At 40.7% G+C, this 18,678-nt stretch overlaps 2 protein-coding genes across 2 annotated transcripts; one reads left to right on the top strand and one right to left on the bottom strand.

Annotated features, from left to right (window-relative positions):
* The first annotated feature begins 329 nt into the window (after positions 1-329).
* Positions 330-6,912, top strand: FASTKD3 (FAST kinase domains 3). The gene is made up of 7 exons (XM_061369666.1): positions 330-427; positions 1,011-2,474; positions 3,445-3,530; positions 4,139-4,301; positions 4,433-4,502; positions 5,801-5,915; positions 6,625-6,912. The coding sequence occupies exons 2-7, from the start codon at positions 1,040-1,042 to the stop codon at positions 6,721-6,723; spliced, it is 1,968 nt and encodes a 655-aa protein (XP_061225650.1). The 5' UTR covers positions 330-427; positions 1,011-1,039; the 3' UTR covers positions 6,724-6,912.
* A 3,023-nt stretch (positions 6,913-9,935) lies between these two features.
* Positions 9,936-17,813, bottom strand: CFAP90 (cilia and flagella associated protein 90). Its single transcript, XM_061369664.1, has 3 exons — positions 17,541-17,813; positions 13,934-14,050; positions 9,936-10,259 (listed from the first exon to the last, which is right to left on the bottom strand). The coding sequence occupies exons 1-3, from the start codon at positions 17,730-17,732 to the stop codon at positions 10,080-10,082; spliced, it is 489 nt and encodes a 162-aa protein (XP_061225648.1). The 5' UTR covers positions 17,733-17,813; the 3' UTR covers positions 9,936-10,079.
* Between the last annotated feature and the right edge of the window lie 865 nt (positions 17,814-18,678).

The following is an 18,678-nucleotide window of genomic DNA, read 5'->3' as shown; positions in this document are numbered from 1 at the left end:
AAAGCTGTCTCTGAAGGACAGCGATTTCCGTGAGTTAAAGCCAGCTACACACCGCCGGCGGCAGCAGCAGCAGCTACAGCCTCCCCAGCGAGCCGGTGCCTCCATCCCTCTTGGGGCGGGCCAAGTGTGACGGTGCACCTCGTCTGCCTCCCACCCGGCCCCGGCGGCCCCCAGAGCGCGCACCCGACAACCCACGGGGAACGGGAGTATTTGTACCACAGGTACACAGGCACAAATCCGACTCCGGAGCCGTCGCGCCACGCCAGACCTCCAGCGGCAGCGAGGAAGCGAATGCGGCGGACCGGCGTAATGCCGGGCGGTCAGGGACCCCCGGGAGAAAGCGGCTGCTGCCGGCGCCCGGAGGTAGCCGCCGGGAGAGCGCCGGAAGCTCCCGGCAGCCCCGGCACTTCCCGTCATGGCGGCGGAGGTGAGGAACACCGCTCTCCCGCGGCTCGGCCACCGGCACTGCCGGATGCCCTCTGCTGTGGAGTTGGGGGAGGAGAGCAGATAGAGAGCGACGCCCCGGCCCCGACCTCACCCGGCAGCAGTAGGCGCTGGGTTGGGAGGGATGCACCTCGACCCTGTCGGCGGGGGAGGGTTGGGACGGAGCGGTTGTGTCTGACACGTTCAGATACCGCCTTCCGGCTGCGAGCCCCCGTGGGCCCGCTCCCGTCGTGGGTACCGGCCGTGTGCCCCTCCGCTGCCCGGGATCCGAGGGTAAAAAGATCGGTTTTGGCGCTGTTCAGTTCCTGGGTAGCCGATTGTGTCGGACGCGGTCGGTGGTGTCCTAACTTAGGAGACACGGGGCAGAGATGCCCTGCAGCCTGTCACTCAGGTCTCACTCCCGGTACTGTCATCTTCTTTGCATTGCCTTGTGCACGTGGTCGTGGGAGAGGGATCTTGCCAGATGAGTCCAGCCACGAAACGTTGGGTGGTGGGGTTTGGTTTTTTTTGCTATATTTTATAATGACATTGGTGCTGTTTTCCAAACTGTATTTTTCTTCGTCTAGGTATCTTTTGAGACCCCACTTGATACACTATGGCTTTGATTAGCCAAAAAAGTTTCCAGTTTTATTCATCCAGCGCACCAGCAAGGAAGTCCATTTTGATGACCCTAAGCAAAAGGTTGAGCTTTATCAGTGGGCAGCGAAAGCCCCAAAGCTATAGCTCTGTAGCCATGAGGATGCTATGCTTCAAAGATAAATCTCAGTATATGTTTTGTAGAAAAAACCATGTAAAACTGCGGATACAGTCTCTTTCTGTTAATGAAACTGTGCACCTTTGTGGAGATACTGGGAGCAGTACTAAACCTAATAAAGTGTGGGTGGATGAACAGCACTTTCTCCAAAATTTGAACTGCCTTTGTACATCAAAAGAGATTTTTGATTTTCTCAGCTCTGTGGAAATCATGACTGATACTATGGCATCAGGAGCCCTGCAGAGGATTTCTGAAGTTGAGATGGATGACAGTGGTCTGAAAAACCCTGAAGGAGTGTTAGAGAATGAAGTTTTTAGGGCATTATGCTTCCAGTTTGAATGTGAGTCCTCAAAACTGTCGAACACTGGGCTGCTGAATGCATTTCAAGCTTTGATAAAACTGCGTATAGATCCACGGAGCATGCTCATGGTAAGCTTGCTTTCAGAGGCTGAGGAACGGCTTGGCAAAGGGCAGTTGACTGTTAAAAATCTCTGTGCTCTTGGGGAGAGTTTGCTTGAGTTGGAAGGCCCAAGTTCTGCGACACTGGAACAAATTGTGAACCACATGCAAGAAAAAGACATGGAGATGTGGACTCCTCTGGAAATAGTGATGGTTTATAAGATGCTGCAGGGGATTGTTGGGGAAGGGAAACAATACCAAGACTTGCTAAACAGGCTGAACAGTGTCACTTTAACCATAGTTTCCCAGCTAAGCCCAAAGTTCACAAGCATTATACTGAATTCACTGGTGGTCCTTCATCAGACTCGAGCAGTTCCCTTAGTCACAGCACTATGTAGACATTCTGTGAAGCATATTCCGTATTTCACAGGTGATGAACTGGTACATGTACTGGAGGCTTTCCTGTACTTTGGACATCGTGAACAAACTTTTACAGTGGCACTGGAAGCATATGTTCCCGAGTCCATCATTAACATGAAGCCTCAAACAGTCAGCAAAGTCATGAAGTATTGCTCCCAAAAGAGGATCCTTTCTAAGCCCATTTTCGATGCAGTAGCAGAAGATTTCATTTCTGATGCTGACAGATTTACCACTGAACAGATTGCTGAGTGTATTACGCCATTTGGGACATTAAACTATCTGCCTCCAAATGCTTCTTCCTTGTTCAGGAAGCTTGAAACCATACTGCATGCTCGCCTTCGTCACTTTCAGCCTCACACCTTACTGAACTTACTGCACTCGTGTGTCCTTATTCAACGTTATCCAGTAAATTTTCTGCCAAAAATATTTAGTCCCTATTTTCTGCAACAGCTTCAAGGTAAGAAGTAGTGTTTCTCTTGCCATGTTCTGTATTTCTTACTGCTGCATGGTGTGTTCCTTGTCAAGCACACATTTCTTACCACTGCCATCTGTCAAATCAACAATGACCTGGTTGAAGTGAATGGAGAGTAGTGATCGGGAGTCCAGAGAACATTGTTTCCTTGTGAGGTAAGGTAGAACCAAGTATGGACTTCTGTTGTCATCTCCACCTCTGTTCTTTCAGAATAAGAAGTTACATTCTTGCTTCAACTTGGTGTATTTCTCTTTTGTATTGTTATTGCAGTCACCTTGTGATATATGAAAGGGATAAATGGATAAAGCTGAAAAAATTGATTTGCAGAGCATAATTGTTGGCTTAATTAAACCTGAAGTGAGATCTGAACCAGTAAAACATAACAGCATCATAAATGTGAGCAGTTAAGGATTGGCTGGTATTTTTTTTATTATCTGGGTAAAATTGTAAATTGAATTCTAAGGCTCACATATGTTTTAACAGGCATAAAATTGGTGCTTCTTCCTGATTTTAATTTAGATTAATTTAATTTAAATTCCTGATTTTAATCTAGAATCTGATATGGTGATGTGATGCTTTTTTCCACTGGCATCCTGTCATCAACTGCACTCCCCTGGTGGAGGCTTCGTGTGCCCATCTTTGTACCATGCCCTGAGCTCCTTTCCTTTCTACCTCTGAACAAGCACTACAGTCCTGTCCTTGGCCCTGTGTCTTAAGATACAGAGGAAAACATCATGACATTTAAAAATCTCTCCCCTGATTTATCCCATCTTGCTTAGGAGATCTCAGAGTCTGCTCACCTGGTGCTTCCAAGACTGTCTTGTCTGCAACGGCTGCCTTCACCTAATTGTATTTTTTGCCTAGTCTAGTAAGCTTCTAGAACAGCCCCCATACGATTTTGTGTAAAAATACTTTGTTGAAGGTACACCTGAAAGCCTCAATATTGTTCTTTCAGCTCAGCCACCTGGTTTGGACAGAACTGTTACCACCCAGCTAACCCAGCTTTTTCTGACTGTTACCCTGGAGTGCCCATTTTATGAGGTAATGATACATACGAAACCAGAGCAGATGTTAACAAATTAATTTGATAATGAGCTGAAGACAGTCTTCTGCATAAAAAACATAGGAATTGGATGAAGCAGTTGGGTTTTTTTTTTTCTTTGATGAAAATATGAAGCATTTCTACCTGTTTGATTGACTTGATATATTTGTATCAATATTTGTGTGTTTGACAGAACTGACTAGTTTAGTTAAAGTACCTTTTTGTGTATTTCAAGTATTTTTCCAACAAATATTTTTTTATTTTTTATTTTTTTATTTTATGTTTGGCTTGGGAAGTCTTGGAACACAGAAGGGATCAGGCACTTAGATGTTAACCTGACTGCAGAGAAAGAGCTGTGCATTTCTCATAAGTGATATGTTCAGTGTGTTAGCACGGAAGCCTGTTGAGGATGTGCTGGTGGTTGTTCTGAGTTGTTCTGTTGCTTGTTTTAAGTTTCCAGCAGATCATGCCTTGGACTGTAAGTCTTTCTCACTAGACGTGGCTTTGAAATATACAGAATACATTTTGCTACATTAATATGAGGTAATTACAAAAAATGTTATCTCCTCATTTATTTTGCTTGATTTGGTTTTCTCTCATTATGTAGGGTCCCAAACTCCTTCCAAAGTATCAAGTAAAGGCCTTTCTCACATCTGACAGTTCTATGGATGTTCACCTCCTCAAAAGGGTGAAGGCTGGTTTACTTTATTTACTGAAAAAAAGAATGTATTTTTCATCAGAGGTATCAACACCATATTTCTATACACTTGGTAAGTATAATTTCTTTAGATTTATGATAAAATTTGTGCTTACATTGTCTAAACTTTAGGCTCAGTTATTTTCTGACAGTAAAGTTTGTTATATGAAGTTTTAATGTTACTTCTCTTTTCATTCATACTAGATATTGAGATTAAATTAGATGAAGAAGGTTTTGTATTGCCTGCTGTCCAATGTGAAGAAGTACACAAACGGTAAGAGAAGCAAATAAAGCACTGGTAAAATGTTAGTTAACACTAACAAAGAGCATCCAGGTTAAAACCCTGGCAAAATTTAAGCTAATTGGAGTTTTGCCATTGACCTCTAACAAAGTTCAGGTTTCACATTGAAACCACTGACAAAAGGACAAAATTGGCAAAATTAATGATCTGTACTTTTTTTGTCACTGTTTTATCTCCTGACTTTAGGGTGTCAGACAGTCTCTTTACCCAGTGATACTCAGTATCAAAGTGATCCCAAATAGTAATGTATTTTGATGTTCTGTAATTAATTTTCAAGTTAAAACCAAATTAATTCTAATTGAACATGTATGCATAGATTTAACACATTTTAAGCCAGTTCACAAATTTACTTCTGTAAGGAATCCTGTGTAATGAAGATAATTGCCACAGATGCTGTTTTTAATTGGAAAAACGCACAAGTGTTTAAAAAATGCTTTAAACAAGGATTATTTTGAGAAACCTCAGATACAAAGTTAAGCAACCTGCCTGTGTCATACCTGCAACAGCAGTTACATGGATTAAGAAAAAGTCTTTGGAAAGCTTATGCTTTCTTCAGCTTAACCTTCCCAAGACTTACAGACTAATATAGGTTCTTTCCAAAATCCCATGTTTAAGAATGGGCTTTGATTTTTTCCTTTTTAAATTACAGCTTTCATGTGTAAATATACAATATACTTAATAAAATTTAAGCAACTTTTTTACAGTGGATATACAAATTTTGATTTAAGTTGATGTGATTTTTATCACCAAGAAGAAAAAATATAATCCGTGATGCTGCCATCTATCCATACAGGTTTAACTTGAACAGATTTATCTTAAACGTAACTTGAACTCCCAACAGATTTAACAGGTACATTAAGAAGTTGAATAAATGTGACTGCTGAAATGTTTTCAAGCTGAGACAAGTAGTCTGTTTGCTTTTTCTTCTAGAAGAATTCAAAACAGTTTACCAATACTTATTTTTGTTCAGAGCATATAAACAAGCTTTTCAGATCAGTTTCACTAAGCTGTCAGGTTTTACCTCTCCCACTGTTCGAGTGATTTTAATCATCCTGAACTAGGTAACTCCCATCCTACAGCATCTAATTCTAGTGATGTTAGGGAGTAAGAGTAGAGGCATTGTCTCCTGGTTCTTAGGAACTACAGTAGTTGTGGTTATTAAAATAACCAAGTTGGGTTTTTTTTGTTTGTTTGTTTGGGTTGGTTGGTTTGGTTTTGAGTTTTGTTTTGTTTAGGGTTTTTTTTGATACTACTCTTGTGCTTGATTGTAGAGTTGCCCTGTGTGTTGATGGTCAAAATAGATTTTGCATTAATAGCCACAATCTGTTGGGAGAAGAAGCCATCAAACAGAGACATCTTCAGTTACTTGGTTATGAAGTTGTGCAGGTAAAGTCCAAAGACAGTGGTTTGCTTTTGCTCTGGCTAACAAAACAAGTGAAAAATTATTATAATGCTTAAAACTGTAGTTGCAATTACTTGCCAAGGCAGATACAGTATTGTCCTTTCTGTATTGTTTTCTCTCTGCCTAGATTTGCCTTTTGGAGCATGTTACAGAAATTCCTTTTTCTTCCTCGGATCAATTAGTGTATTCTAACTGATTAAGGTCCAAGTCTTTACTTAAAGGAAAATGTTATCTTAAGAGTTCAGTATAATTGGAATTTTTAATTAAATAAATTTTTAGAAAGGTCTGAATTCAGAGTTTAAAAAGCGTTAAAAAAAACCCAAACTGCTTGTATTGTAAATAATATTTTCACAATACAGTATATCCTTTATTTTGCCTGTTGAATTAATAGGAGGTTTTTTAAACATACTTTGGACCAAAACAGTTACTTTTAGATTTTTGAGGTTTTCTGTTCCATTTATAATCAGTTATCCATTATATTTAACTTACACTCTAGCAGATATCACTCTTTATTTTTCAGTAATCTTTATTCAGGTGATTTAAAGACCAGTAATATTATTGGGCTTAAATGTTTAATTTTTAAAAAGATAAATCTTTGATGGGTGATTTTACATCTGTTCAACGAACATCGGTCTTATCCAGTTGTTTATTAAATATATTTCCAGCAATCTTTCTTTTTTTTTTTGTTTCCAGATTCCATTTTTTGAGATAGAGAGTCTGCAAAATTGCAGAAAAATGGCAGAATATCTACACAAAAAAATCTTTTCTCATACATATGGACTCAGCTGCTGATGCTGGAGAATAATACTAAATCACAGGTTGGCCTCCTCTGCTGTAGGTACTGTAAATACTGCCATGAAGAACAATTCTGTTTTCTAAAATAACTCCACCTAAGATAATTTGAGCTTCTGAATATGAGACCTTCCAATAAGCGGAACAGTTGATATGTAAAGAACAATAAAGAGCCACATATTTTCTTAAGTTTTGTGTAAATATTTATTACAAGCTAACAGATATAAGTGCCAGTCAGTGCTGTGTTTCCTTTGTACCATCAATGGTTCTCACAACTGCAGATGGACAAACCAGGGATACTGGCTGGTCTGAATGTGCATAGTGTGCCATGCTACCTACCAGTCAGGGCTTTTCATAACAGTATAAAAAGACTGTGCAATTTGCTTATAGCTGTGCGTGTGATTTCCCCAGTCCTTCATAAACCCAGAATCTGCAGTAGTTGCACAAGCAATATTGGCTTATTGCTCATGCTTAAAGAGTTTCAGATGGCTGTTCACTAAATAGCAATGCCTTATAGAAAATGAGAGTTTTTATTAAAGATTCACTTTACTTTGTAAAAGAAAGCTGCCACACGATAGTGGACTTGCACAGCTGTCTCTGTGAGGGCCATCTGAAGTTCTTAATACATACTACTTGTAGTTTTATCTTTGGTGGCAGTTTTAGCTAAACTGTCTAAATGGGGTATTGTATATGCTCCAGAGTTCCTTCAGTTTACAGTCTGCCATTCAAACCTAAACTGAAACACACTCTGAAGCTCAGAACAGCTATGTCCCACACGGTACTTTTGTTTGTATGAGTATTAATGCTGGCAGAAGGGTAGAAGTGAGAACTGGAATCAGTAACCATGTCAGCTGGAACAACGGTGCCCTAACTTGGGTCAGTATGTTTCTTTACAGATGGATGAAGGGAAAATAACCTTACTTCCAATTGCATAAAGTATACTTGATGAGCTGCCATGTTAGCTTGTGCATCCTGTTCTGTTTGGAATTATTTGTAAGTAGCAAAGCAGAATTCCCAGCATCATTTGGTTTGATTTTGTTAGGATTTGATACAAAAAAGGTGAAACTTGTACATCCTTAAAGTTCTGTGTTTCACCAGTAGATACAGAAGTAGATACAGAATGTGGCCATTTTTTCTAAGGCTACTGTTTTGTGAGTTGTGGGTGTCCCAACAATCCCTGGAGTTTTTTTTATGCAAAATCCAGATCCAAAATATGATTTACATTGTGTCATGCTATGCTGCCTGTTCATGTCAATTTCTTGCATGTATAAAACCCTTACAATAAGTAGTACCTCAGCACCAACAGGTGAGGCAGCATAAGGAGTTAATGAGGTACTTTCCAACAGTACAGCTGCAAGCTTACAGCACATCGGTAATCTAGCAGTTGTCATGCTAGTGAAACAAACTGAAGAAGGATTGAAATGTCCTTACAGACATTTATAAAGAACTCCTCCCTAATATGGAAGAAATCATCATGGTACTTTTTTGACACAGAACTGAAGGGAAAAATCAACCACTAAGCCGAACGAGAAACAAGTAGTAGGTGGAACAACTTGTGAAAAGTTCAAAAGTGAGGAGGGATGAGAAGGGACTGAAAGAGAAGGGGGGTGACATAAGCAAAGAAATGAGGTAGGAAAACTCATACTGGTGTTTTGATGAATTACAACTTTCGTCACAGTGGAAATAAGCCGGTGATGCCAATTTCTCACATAGGCCAGAAGGTGGCGGTGTTCCCAAACAAATTTGATTTCCAGGAGTTTTTCAAACACAGATGGTTTGTAAATATAGTAAGACTAATTAAAACAAGTAATTTGTACTGATTGTCCCAAGCTAAAAATAACCTGCCTGGAATAGGGCTGCATTCGAGCTCATTCTTCTCTGGTATACATCTGATACTGATTTTTGAGAAAGCATTCTGGTATTGTTAGAAAACATTTCCTTCTCACTTTGTTCTTACTGTGATTCATTTAACGTTACTGGATTTGTTTAACGAAGTATTTATTGTTGTAAAGGAATGTAGCAGTTACTGCTTTCTTGCCTTTAGTTCATTGAATATAGAGGAACTTTGTGGTCATGCTCTTGTTATGAGTGTAACAAACACCTCTCCGAATGGGCTGCTCTGTGTACTCTACTTCTCACGTCATGCCAAACAAGTGCTATTGATTGCCTACTTATCCAGGCCCCAGATTAAGAAGTTACTTGGTTTTATTATTTTTCACTAAGAGATTTACTGTGTTCACAAATGATCCAGGTTCCCTCTATGTAACTACCTGAAGAACTCCAGTGAGTTAAAGCTGTGGACTTCCAGTCCTTGTTCTGGTATGATCAGTCTGGCTGTTGTTCTTTGTTGAACAATATTGCTTCAGGTTTAAACAGCAACAGGATCAATGGCTCTTGAGAACCAAACTGATGCATACCCTGTAGGAGATATTCTTTCTCCTGAAATTACCTTAAAACATTAGTGCTGGATTCAGTGAGAATACAAGGCACTAAATGTTTAAGCAGGGTTAGACATTTACTCTTAAACATTTTTTTAAAATGACTACTGCTCAAATCCTTATGTTTTTTTCCATTCTTTCTACTAAACTATTTAGGGCTTGCTCTGCCAGTATTACTGTTTGATGGTGTTTATTTCTGTTTTTCAGCACTGGATAGAAAAGCAGAGATGATTTTTCTTGTGATAACTTTTGAACAGGTCAAATCCGTCAGAGACCATTTGTATAAAGTCAGCAAAATGGATGTCCGAAATCAGCTAAACCCAGATTTTGTCTATTTAAATGCTAAAGAAACAATGTCCCTTTACTTGGTCATCCACCTGAAGTCTACTGAAACTGCTAAGCACTTCTGGAAGTCAGATAATTTCTTTACTTGTCTTTTTATGGGTAAGCCCACCCTTTGTGGAAAATCTGGGTTGAATCACATTCAGCTATTAGGCAGATAAAATGGCACCTGGAAATTCTGTAACAACACTGTTAAGGACTAAGAAGTCAGTGACGACTGATTCCTTGAGGACCAGTCTTGCTTAAATGTTAAGGCTGTGTATAATTATGTAGAAGCACTGCCTAAAATTGCAGAGACAGCTGTTTTCTAGGTCCTGCTTCTCTGTTGCTGCCCAAAATGCTCAGCTCTTGCTGATGGCTGTTCTTCATGAGATTTTCATGAGATTGTATGAAGAAGACATGCGTTTGAATAAGTATGAGGAAAAGTACAGCTGCTGTTTTATCCTATTTTTAATCTGAATCATTCTCATTAACTAAAATGTAGAGGAAAAGGCAAAAGAGCACCATACTGCTTTTTGACAGGAGGTGGTTTTTTTTCCCACATAAATGTTGCTGGCAATGACAGATACGAGAGATTTAGCATGGATGCAGGCTTGGACAAGGTCTTTCTGTTAAGCAGATGATGCCATTTCTCCTGTAGAAATCTGCCTTCACATGATTAATCCTTGCATGAGTTTTAACTGGCTGCTCTAAGGGCTTATTTATGCGCTTCCCGTGCTCTGAAGATGACAGAACAGCGACAGGTCTTGCCATTTCCTGTGAAAATATTAGTTTCCTTATGAGAAAATCGCAGAGTGAGTACTTGGCAGTTATCTATTGCTAAATGTGCTGTGGCCAGAGGCAAAATGATAGAACTGTACAGCATCTGCTATACAGATGTATACGTACTTAGCAGTGATCTGCACTCTTGACTGTTCCATCCCTGATGTAGTTTTGCTGTCTGTCTACATTTGATTTTACATTTCCTTCAGCTCTATTCCCAGCCCGAAAGTCAAAACACAGCACTGCACCAGCTACCAAGAAAGAGAAAAAATGACTGCTACTCCTAAACCCAGGACATTATTAATAAACCATGAGTGTACCACTAGATGACAAGATGGTAAGATATGGGTCTGTGCCATGAGTTACTGTGGACTGGTAACTTTTTATACACTCACACACACATACACACAAAGAGATGATTACTATGTGATTACTGGAAAACTAAATGTTATGTTACTGCAAAGTGGCATAGATTTTCCTTTCATTCATATTTTTCTTGTACAGTGACTTGTGTGATTCATTTGAAAAATAGGGATTTGTGTCCCCTGTTACAGGAGCACCTATGCTGCTTGCACAATTCAGTGAAAGCCACATATGAAAAAAAATCAAAGCCTAAAGAAAAACTCTGAGCAACCATTAGTGTATAAAAACTTTCCCTGAAAGATATAAAGCATATATTGGTGTATTTTTGCACAATGAAAGGATTTACTGAAAATTACTGTAGTTGTAAGATTACCGAAATAACTGCTCTGCAATGATGGGAAGTGTACTTGGTGAACAATAACCTGACCAAGAAAAGATTATTTTAAGCCTCTTCTTAGAAAACTGTACTTTAAGTGACTGTGCAATTACTATCTGCAATCTGCAGTTCTTTCCTGTGCTACAGCAACAAGGAGCTCAGGAGTCAGCAGGGAAAGACAGGGATTGTTTGTTTTTCTTTCCCTAGCCAAAGGTCTCACATTTATCAGGCTGCTTGTATGTTTGCACAGTGGCTAACACAGTAAGTCTTGGTCCCGAATATGCTTATCTAGTCTTGCAATATAAATGATATCTAAAAGGAGAGTCAAAATGTTGATGCCACACCACAGTTCAAGTGCAAACAAATGACTTCTTTGCTACAACAGATGCAAGCCCGAGCCATATCAGCACTTGTGATAGAACCCAGGAGCCTCTGTGTGTCCTGTGAGAATACAGGTGGGAGCACAGATCCAAGAGGTCTCTTAGCTGGGCAGTGAGCTGAGAGACTTCTAAACTTATGGGCAGAACTTGACCTGTGATTCTTGGGAAGATGCTATAAACCATTTTTTCAAAAACCAAACCAAAACCCATAAAGCCAAAAAAAAAAAAAAAAAAATTCCCAAACTAAACCAAAAATCCAACAGAAAAGCCCATTCCAAAACTGCCATTCATCCCTCAACTCTCCACTGACCCTTGCTTCCTTCCTTGCTCCACTCAATTAAAAGTTAACTTGACACACCAACTTTTAACTCCACCAGAACAAAAATCAAGTCAAGAAGAGTGGCAGTCAAAAACCGGGAACATTTTCTCCCTCACCCCAGTTGAGGAAAAATGTTGAAAAAGGAGAAACAACAGAATCTTTATACCACCAAGAAGGACTTTGCTAGTGATACAGGGTTTACAGTGCTAATGACAGGCTGCAGTATGTCATTTTGATAATTTGTTTTCCCTTTAAATAAATAAGATTGAGTTTTCAGCATCCTTGGTAGCTGCACAGCGCTGACTGTGCACAGTGGCATTTCATCTTTGTGGCTTCAGCATTCAGCAGATTTTCCAACAGTTGGCTGGGAAGTGTCCTGCTACACGCCTTCACAAAGTGTAATTCTAGCACTGCGAACACTTGAAAGCAGCCTTCTGCAAACACTCTGCCGCAGTCACTGTGCTACATGTAGCTAAATCTATGACAGCACTCTTGGATTCCTAGGGTGCACCCCGACTCTGCAGGAAATGAAGGGTTTACTTGCAATGTTTCTTTTTCCACTTCAAGGAAAGCAGTGTACTGTGGGGGGTTCAGCCTGTCTGCTTTCAGCATTGTACTAGAAAGATGTGAATTGTGGCCTTTTTATTTATAATGTTTTCTAGTATAGTTATTGTTATAAAAAGTCTGTGAGTGCCACTGAAGTAATTAAGGCAGGAATTGAGTATGTGACCTGAACTTAGCTATGGGTAAGTCCAGTGTTGGGTGTCATGAAGTGCAGGAGGATAATGTAACTTTTAACAGCTGTGGGTTTGATGTGTCTCCATGCTAATTCAAGGGCTGGATTAAGGGACACCTGTTTAGACAGAGTCTCTTGCATGCACTGCCCAGCAAAGCTAGTATGAATTCTGGCCCATACATGTTTTTCTGGTTGATATTAAGAGCTCAGTAAGAAACCTTAACTCTACACTGATAAAATGTTTATATACAAATTTCCTATCTGGAGTTTGGTCTTGAAACTGGGGAAGGAGGTTTATATTTGTTTTGTTTAAATAAAAAAAAAAGAGGTTAATTTTTCATTGGAGTAGTCATTTGCATGGCTTTTGGTCTCATACAGATTTACAGTTAAGTTACTAAGCATGAGCAGCTGATGGGAATGGGCACTCCTGGGATTCCTTTGGGAGCACATAATATTCCCTGCACTATGTGATAATGTTGAGGGGCATTATGGTTACACACTTGCATTGAAATGGTCTGGCATATATAGCTGCTAGTGAGACGAATCATAAGCAGCGGCCTTTGTCACAAAATATCAACCTGGTTTTGCACATCAGTTAAACTAATTTTAATTTTTGTCTCTCTCTTCTTTCTTCCACCTCTATCATATATAATCACCAACATGGGCAGCCATTCCTAACGTACCCATCTCTTTGCATCCCATGAACCCAATAGGATTTTGAGGCCATTAATACACAGAAGCTGCACTTCATTTGGGTTTTGGCAGCTTTTGTGTTTGTGTGTAGAAACAGAAATATATAAACACTTCTGTATACATGTGTATTGTTCAGGTAGCTGCATGGAAAAATACATATGTATATATATGTGCATATATATTACAGTATTTCTGTTTTCAAGGCAGCTGTTTAAAAACATGGCTGCATACTTCCTTAGCTATCAAGCTGCACACTAGACCCAGATTCTGCTGGCCTTGAATGCTTTGCCAAGCCTTTTCCTGGCATGTCCATGGTCTTCTGACTGACCGCTCATTGGCACCAGCTCACTGTGAATTTCCTTCTTGCAGAGAAATCTGTTCTAAGTTTGTATAACAAACTCACCAGTGTCAGGCACTTGGGCTCTCTCACTAATGTTGGCATAGGGAGGGTGTATGTCAGAGGACCGTGGTTGATTTGGGGCCCTGAATCCAGCCCTCTTGGGAAAAGGAGTTTCCAAGGATAACAGAAATAGCTGTGCCTTGCTGTGTGTATATCTCGCATATGCCTTGTCACCTGAAAATCTACAGGATACCAAAGAGTAGGAACTAACTCAGGTATCTTCTCTAGCTAATGCTTTCCCCTAAACTTCCAGGCTGAGGACAACAATGTCCTCCTTCTGATTCCTTTGCTACCATACAGACTGCATTATAAAGGGTAAAACAATGCCTAGGGTCTCCAATCATGTCAACAAGTATGAAATACCTTTAACAAAGATAACTATGAATTTATCAAAGGGTTACCTCCTCAATAATGTTAAGACCACGACTCTTTGCATGTTGTCTGTCACTTCGGTGAAGATGTTTGTTGTAGCCTTCTTGTCTTTTAAAAATGGCATCATAAGTGGAAACATCTCCTGTCTTGAGAAAAGGGGAAAAGATGGCTAATTCACACTATTGCTTAACTTTACAGGTTACAGAATATATGCAGTCAAATCAGTACTTAAATGGTTCACATATATCATTAGACAATCACAACTGTAGTATCACTGAGATACCATTAGCAAGTTTGGGTCACTAATTTGGATTAGTCTGCAATAAAAATACCTAATGACATGTGATATCTTTTTTTTAAGTCTGTTCAGCTCTGAAATTTCCCTTTTGGCAATTTAGTAATCTGTTGTAACTTCTGGAAATTTAACTGCTTTATTTGTTTTTAATTTCTGAACTTTATTCTCCTTCTTAATTCCATATAATTGTCAAATGATCTGTCACTGTAATGTGAAAGGAAAGCTTAAGGCAGTTTCAAAATTCATTTGCAATGAAAAAGACAAAGGTATCCTGCAGTGGAATCACCATTTAATTGCTGATTAAAGCAGAACTGAGAAGAATTCAGAAGCATGGCAGTGGTAATCTTGTGATCCACTAGTGTGCATGTATCTGTCATGTATGAAAATACAGTACAACCCAAGCCAGAACATTATTGTATTTATGGTACCTGTGGACATAGTTGCATCCAAATATGCAGCATTAAAGAGCTGATCTGCTAACAAATACATTTGTGAAATCCAGTCAAGAAGTTTGATGACTGGAATCAAAGGTATTTCAAAACAAGAAAAGTTTTCAAGGAAAGAAAAGGAAAATCTTCTTTTGAAATATGCTGTCAGTTCATTAAAAGGTCCATATTCTTGTAAACATGTTAATCAATCACTGGTTTTGTGCATGGCTGACTACAAATTTGAAAAAGTGTCCATTTTGTTGGGTTTTCTTTTCTTCTAATTTTACAGTGTGCCCGACTTAGCCATTAAAAGCCTCTTGTACTTTAAGTCTTACAATTCACAATTCTATCTTCCAAAAATAATCAACTCAGGGCAGGTCAAGAAGGCTGTAATGGTTCCATTAAAAGATTAAAAGGAAACCATAGTTAAGAGTATAGTGAGGCACTGCTGTAATCACTGGCTTAATTTGGAAGAGTATCTCCATTACTTGGTTCTGGCAAGAGGAGAGGTGGTTTGATTTAAACCTTCATTTCTCAGAAACTAGCAAGCATCAGAGAATTTCAGGTACATCTAAGAACATCCTGCATTTGATTTCTCGCTTCCATCATTACTATTATTTCTGTGCCTCCTTGTTTCTCTTCCACTGCTACCAGTTACATTCAGAATTTTAAAGGGCATCTAATTTGTGCTCACCACTGGGAATGTTATTTGCTCCTTTGTTTTCATTCATGTGGCATTATTCATCCATTATTTGTTACCTGTGTCAGAGTAGATAATTCATTCTTTCTGGATTCTGCAGATAGGTAGCCAGGCTGTTATTTTAAAAATTAGCCCTGTCCCAGGTAATCTGTTTAAGATCTGCCAGAAGGGGCAACACTTCTGTGCTCAATATACTGATGAACTTTTGCTGTTGTTTCTCCCTGTTAAATGCTAACTTTGTTGGCATAGGTGGCGGTGGTGACCTGTTTTCTAAGCCCATCAGAACAAGTTAATCATACAAAGCAGACAAGAAACTTGCACTCAGGGTGGACATCCTCTGTGTACCACTACTAAAGCTAAGCACTTCGCATTCATTAATATTGCAGACACAAAAAATAATAGCTTTTTCCATGTCAAAGAAGAGCAAAAGACACACAAAATGGCTACAGTAACTTTTTTAAAACAATCAAACGAGCAACTGTCAGCCAATAGGTTAAAAGGCAGGAATTTCTGGCTTCTGGCTATGTGCTGGACACATGTTCCTCATAAGTCTCTCCATTTGTCTCTGAAACACAGTTGATTTTAGTGACATTCCTGCAAAAAGGAATGCAATTCCTTTTCCTGTATAAATAAAAAAATTGAATGATCTGGTTTCTTAATTGTGAAGAATAGGTCTATTCTGCTTCCTCCCCTGTGGCCAAGGTCTGTTCTGTGAAGAAACCTATTAAACAGCTGTTACTAATTTCTGTATCCATGCCACTGGAGCAGCATTTTCCACAAACCATGTAATCACTAGCGTGAAAACAGTCCTCATATTGTAAGCAAAAGGTCTACCATATGGTTGCTAATTCTATGCAGACTGCAAGCTCTACCAGCCCCAAGAGCACCATGCCAGCCCTCTGACCTGCTCCAGCTTTCCTCTTGTTGTGCTCTCTTTTACTGTGTTCTATTAAGCATGGCACCAACTGTGCCTGCTCAGGTTTGGCTCAGACACCTTCCCAAGGAAACACAGAATTCAACACAAAAGAGTCTGACACTACAAATCTACCTGTCTTTTAGAGGGGCCACCTGGTCAATGCAGGAAATTTGCTGTCCCTTTCATGCCCAGTGCTGTGCTGTGGTCTGTACCCTACCACATCCTAAGGCCACACAATGGGCAAACTCACTGTTGCCCAGTGCTCTGTATTCAGCAGTCAGTCATTTGGGTGGGTAGGGCATTCATGGAGTATATTTATTATTATAAATAAATATATGCTGCCAGAATATTGCTATATTACATTGATCTAATAGACATTTCAGAACTTTTTACTGGGTTTTGTTTGGTTTTTTCGGGGGGGGGACTGGTTTGGGGTTTTTATTTTGAGGAAAAAGCTGTACAGTTCAATGTCTCATGTAAGTCTTCAGAGAGAGAAAGATTTGCCACCCAGGAAGTATAGTGCAACTGGAGCTGAAGGTGTAAGATTGCTTTAATTTATAATTTTAAGACAGAATGAGGGGAAGGGATAGCATAACACAGCAGACAAGTGACAAGTGAGACTCCCTGCTAGTCTATTTGAGTTAAGTGTTAGTGTAACACCTTCAGAAGCATTCAGTTATCAAGATACATGTTGATGCTATTGTTTCAAATATCTCTATTGGTATTCTTAAAGCTGAGTATATGGAAAATTTTGGCAAGGTACATTGAAAGCTGTTTCCCTGTACTGAAAATAGAGCAGTTTCTTATTAAAAGGTTTCTGAGAGTGCGCATTACCAAAAAAAGAAACGTGCTGCATCCAACCCACTGATAGATGATGCCTTGCTAGTTCTCCCTAAAGATGTCTCATGTTTTAGTGACACCATGTACCTTGATCCCTAGCAAACCGTGTCTCTGCCTTCTCTTGCCATCCAATGAAAGACATTACCCTCCTTTTCCATCCACAAGTAGCAAACACATGTTACACTTCTCAAAGGCCTCTGAAAATGAAACGTGCAATACAGGCATTAAATAGTCTTGCTCATGGCCAACATACAGCATTTCTGCTGGCATTTAAAATATGAATGGGACTCTTTTAGGCACCTGCTTGACCAAGTCCCCCACGATGAGGGCTGAGCCCTTGCACCCGGACCGAGCACAGTGTTGTTAGCTAGTGCAGGGAAAACCACGGGGGAAGCTTGTCCCTTCCGCCTCGTTGGGACCTGCTAAATTCTCTTGCTCATCCCCTTCCCTCTCTCACCTTGGCCTTCCGGTTGAAGTAGCTGAGCTCCGGAGGGCCTTCCCGACTGGTCGGGATGAAGCTAAAGGCGGACTGGGCCGAGAGGGGAGGCTGTCTTTTCCTTCCTGCCGCAAAATCGAGCGTCTCCTCAGCACCTCCCGACCCTCCTGGACCATGGCCTGCCGCGGCCCCCTCCGGGCCGGGAGAGTCCATGATGCAGAACGGCGTCGTTACTCGGCAACGCTCTGTCGCCGCCCAGAGGGTGGGCCCGGGCTGCGGGGCCGAGGCGGGTAGAAGGGCGTTTAACGCCACGAGAAGGACTGCAAGGGTGAGGAGTAGCGGATCAAGCCTTTCCCAGAAGAGGTCTGGGGCAGGCTGGTCGGAACCGACCCCCCCCCAGGCGCGGCTGGGCTGTGGGGTCGCAGCGCCGGCGGAGCTCCGAGCATTTCCACAGGGTGGTGTTAAACCTGGAAGTGCAGATGTCCGGACAGCCAGGCGTGAGGGTTTGGGTCCAGTTTCAAGCAGCGGCTTCAGTACCACCTCAATGGGTATCATGGCCCGCAGGCTGCCCTGGGGCTCCAGCAGTGCCCTTCCTCAGGCCAGGTCCCTCATCCTTTATGTACTTCCAAGCTGGGGAAGAGAGTGAGCGCAAAGCATTGCTTCGTACTGTGCTGCTTGGGGGTGTGTGACTGACTACCTTGGTTTGTTCCATCTTTTCTGCACCCACGGTTGCAGAATTAGTATGCCATAGGCACAGCATATCTTTTGGCAAGCACTTTCACAGCAGTGGTTTTCCAGGCATCTTGGATTCTACTGAACACACAAGATTTATTTTATAAACACCAACATTTAGAGTACCAGAAGTCTTCACAACTGATAGTTTTGGGCATCTTGGACCCAGGCAATAATTCATGCCTACTGATTTATGGGTGCCATCCCTGCTGCCACTCTCCCATCAGTAGTACACTGAATAACATAACCTCTTGCTTCTTTGCAGGTGCTGTGTGGAGGCATTTATACTCTAGAGACTTGGGTGGGTGTTTTTTTTAATCAATTGTGACAATTTCCATCTGCTTGTCTAATAACATCTCCTTATCAATTAGGACCCTCTTCTTTCTGTAGCATGGGCTGAATTAGTGCAGTGTAAGCAAGCAGTGGA

The sequence above is a fragment of the Neopsephotus bourkii genome, unplaced genomic scaffold (genome assembly GCF_033783945.1).
Source record: "Neopsephotus bourkii isolate Nb327-2 ecotype Australia unplaced genomic scaffold, CSIRO-AGI_Nbou_v1 NB_1508, whole genome shotgun sequence".
In the NCBI taxonomy this organism is placed as follows: Eukaryota; Metazoa; Chordata; class Aves; order Psittaciformes; family Psittacidae; genus Neopsephotus; species Neopsephotus bourkii.
This window is presented reverse-complemented; position numbering and strand designations above follow the sequence as displayed.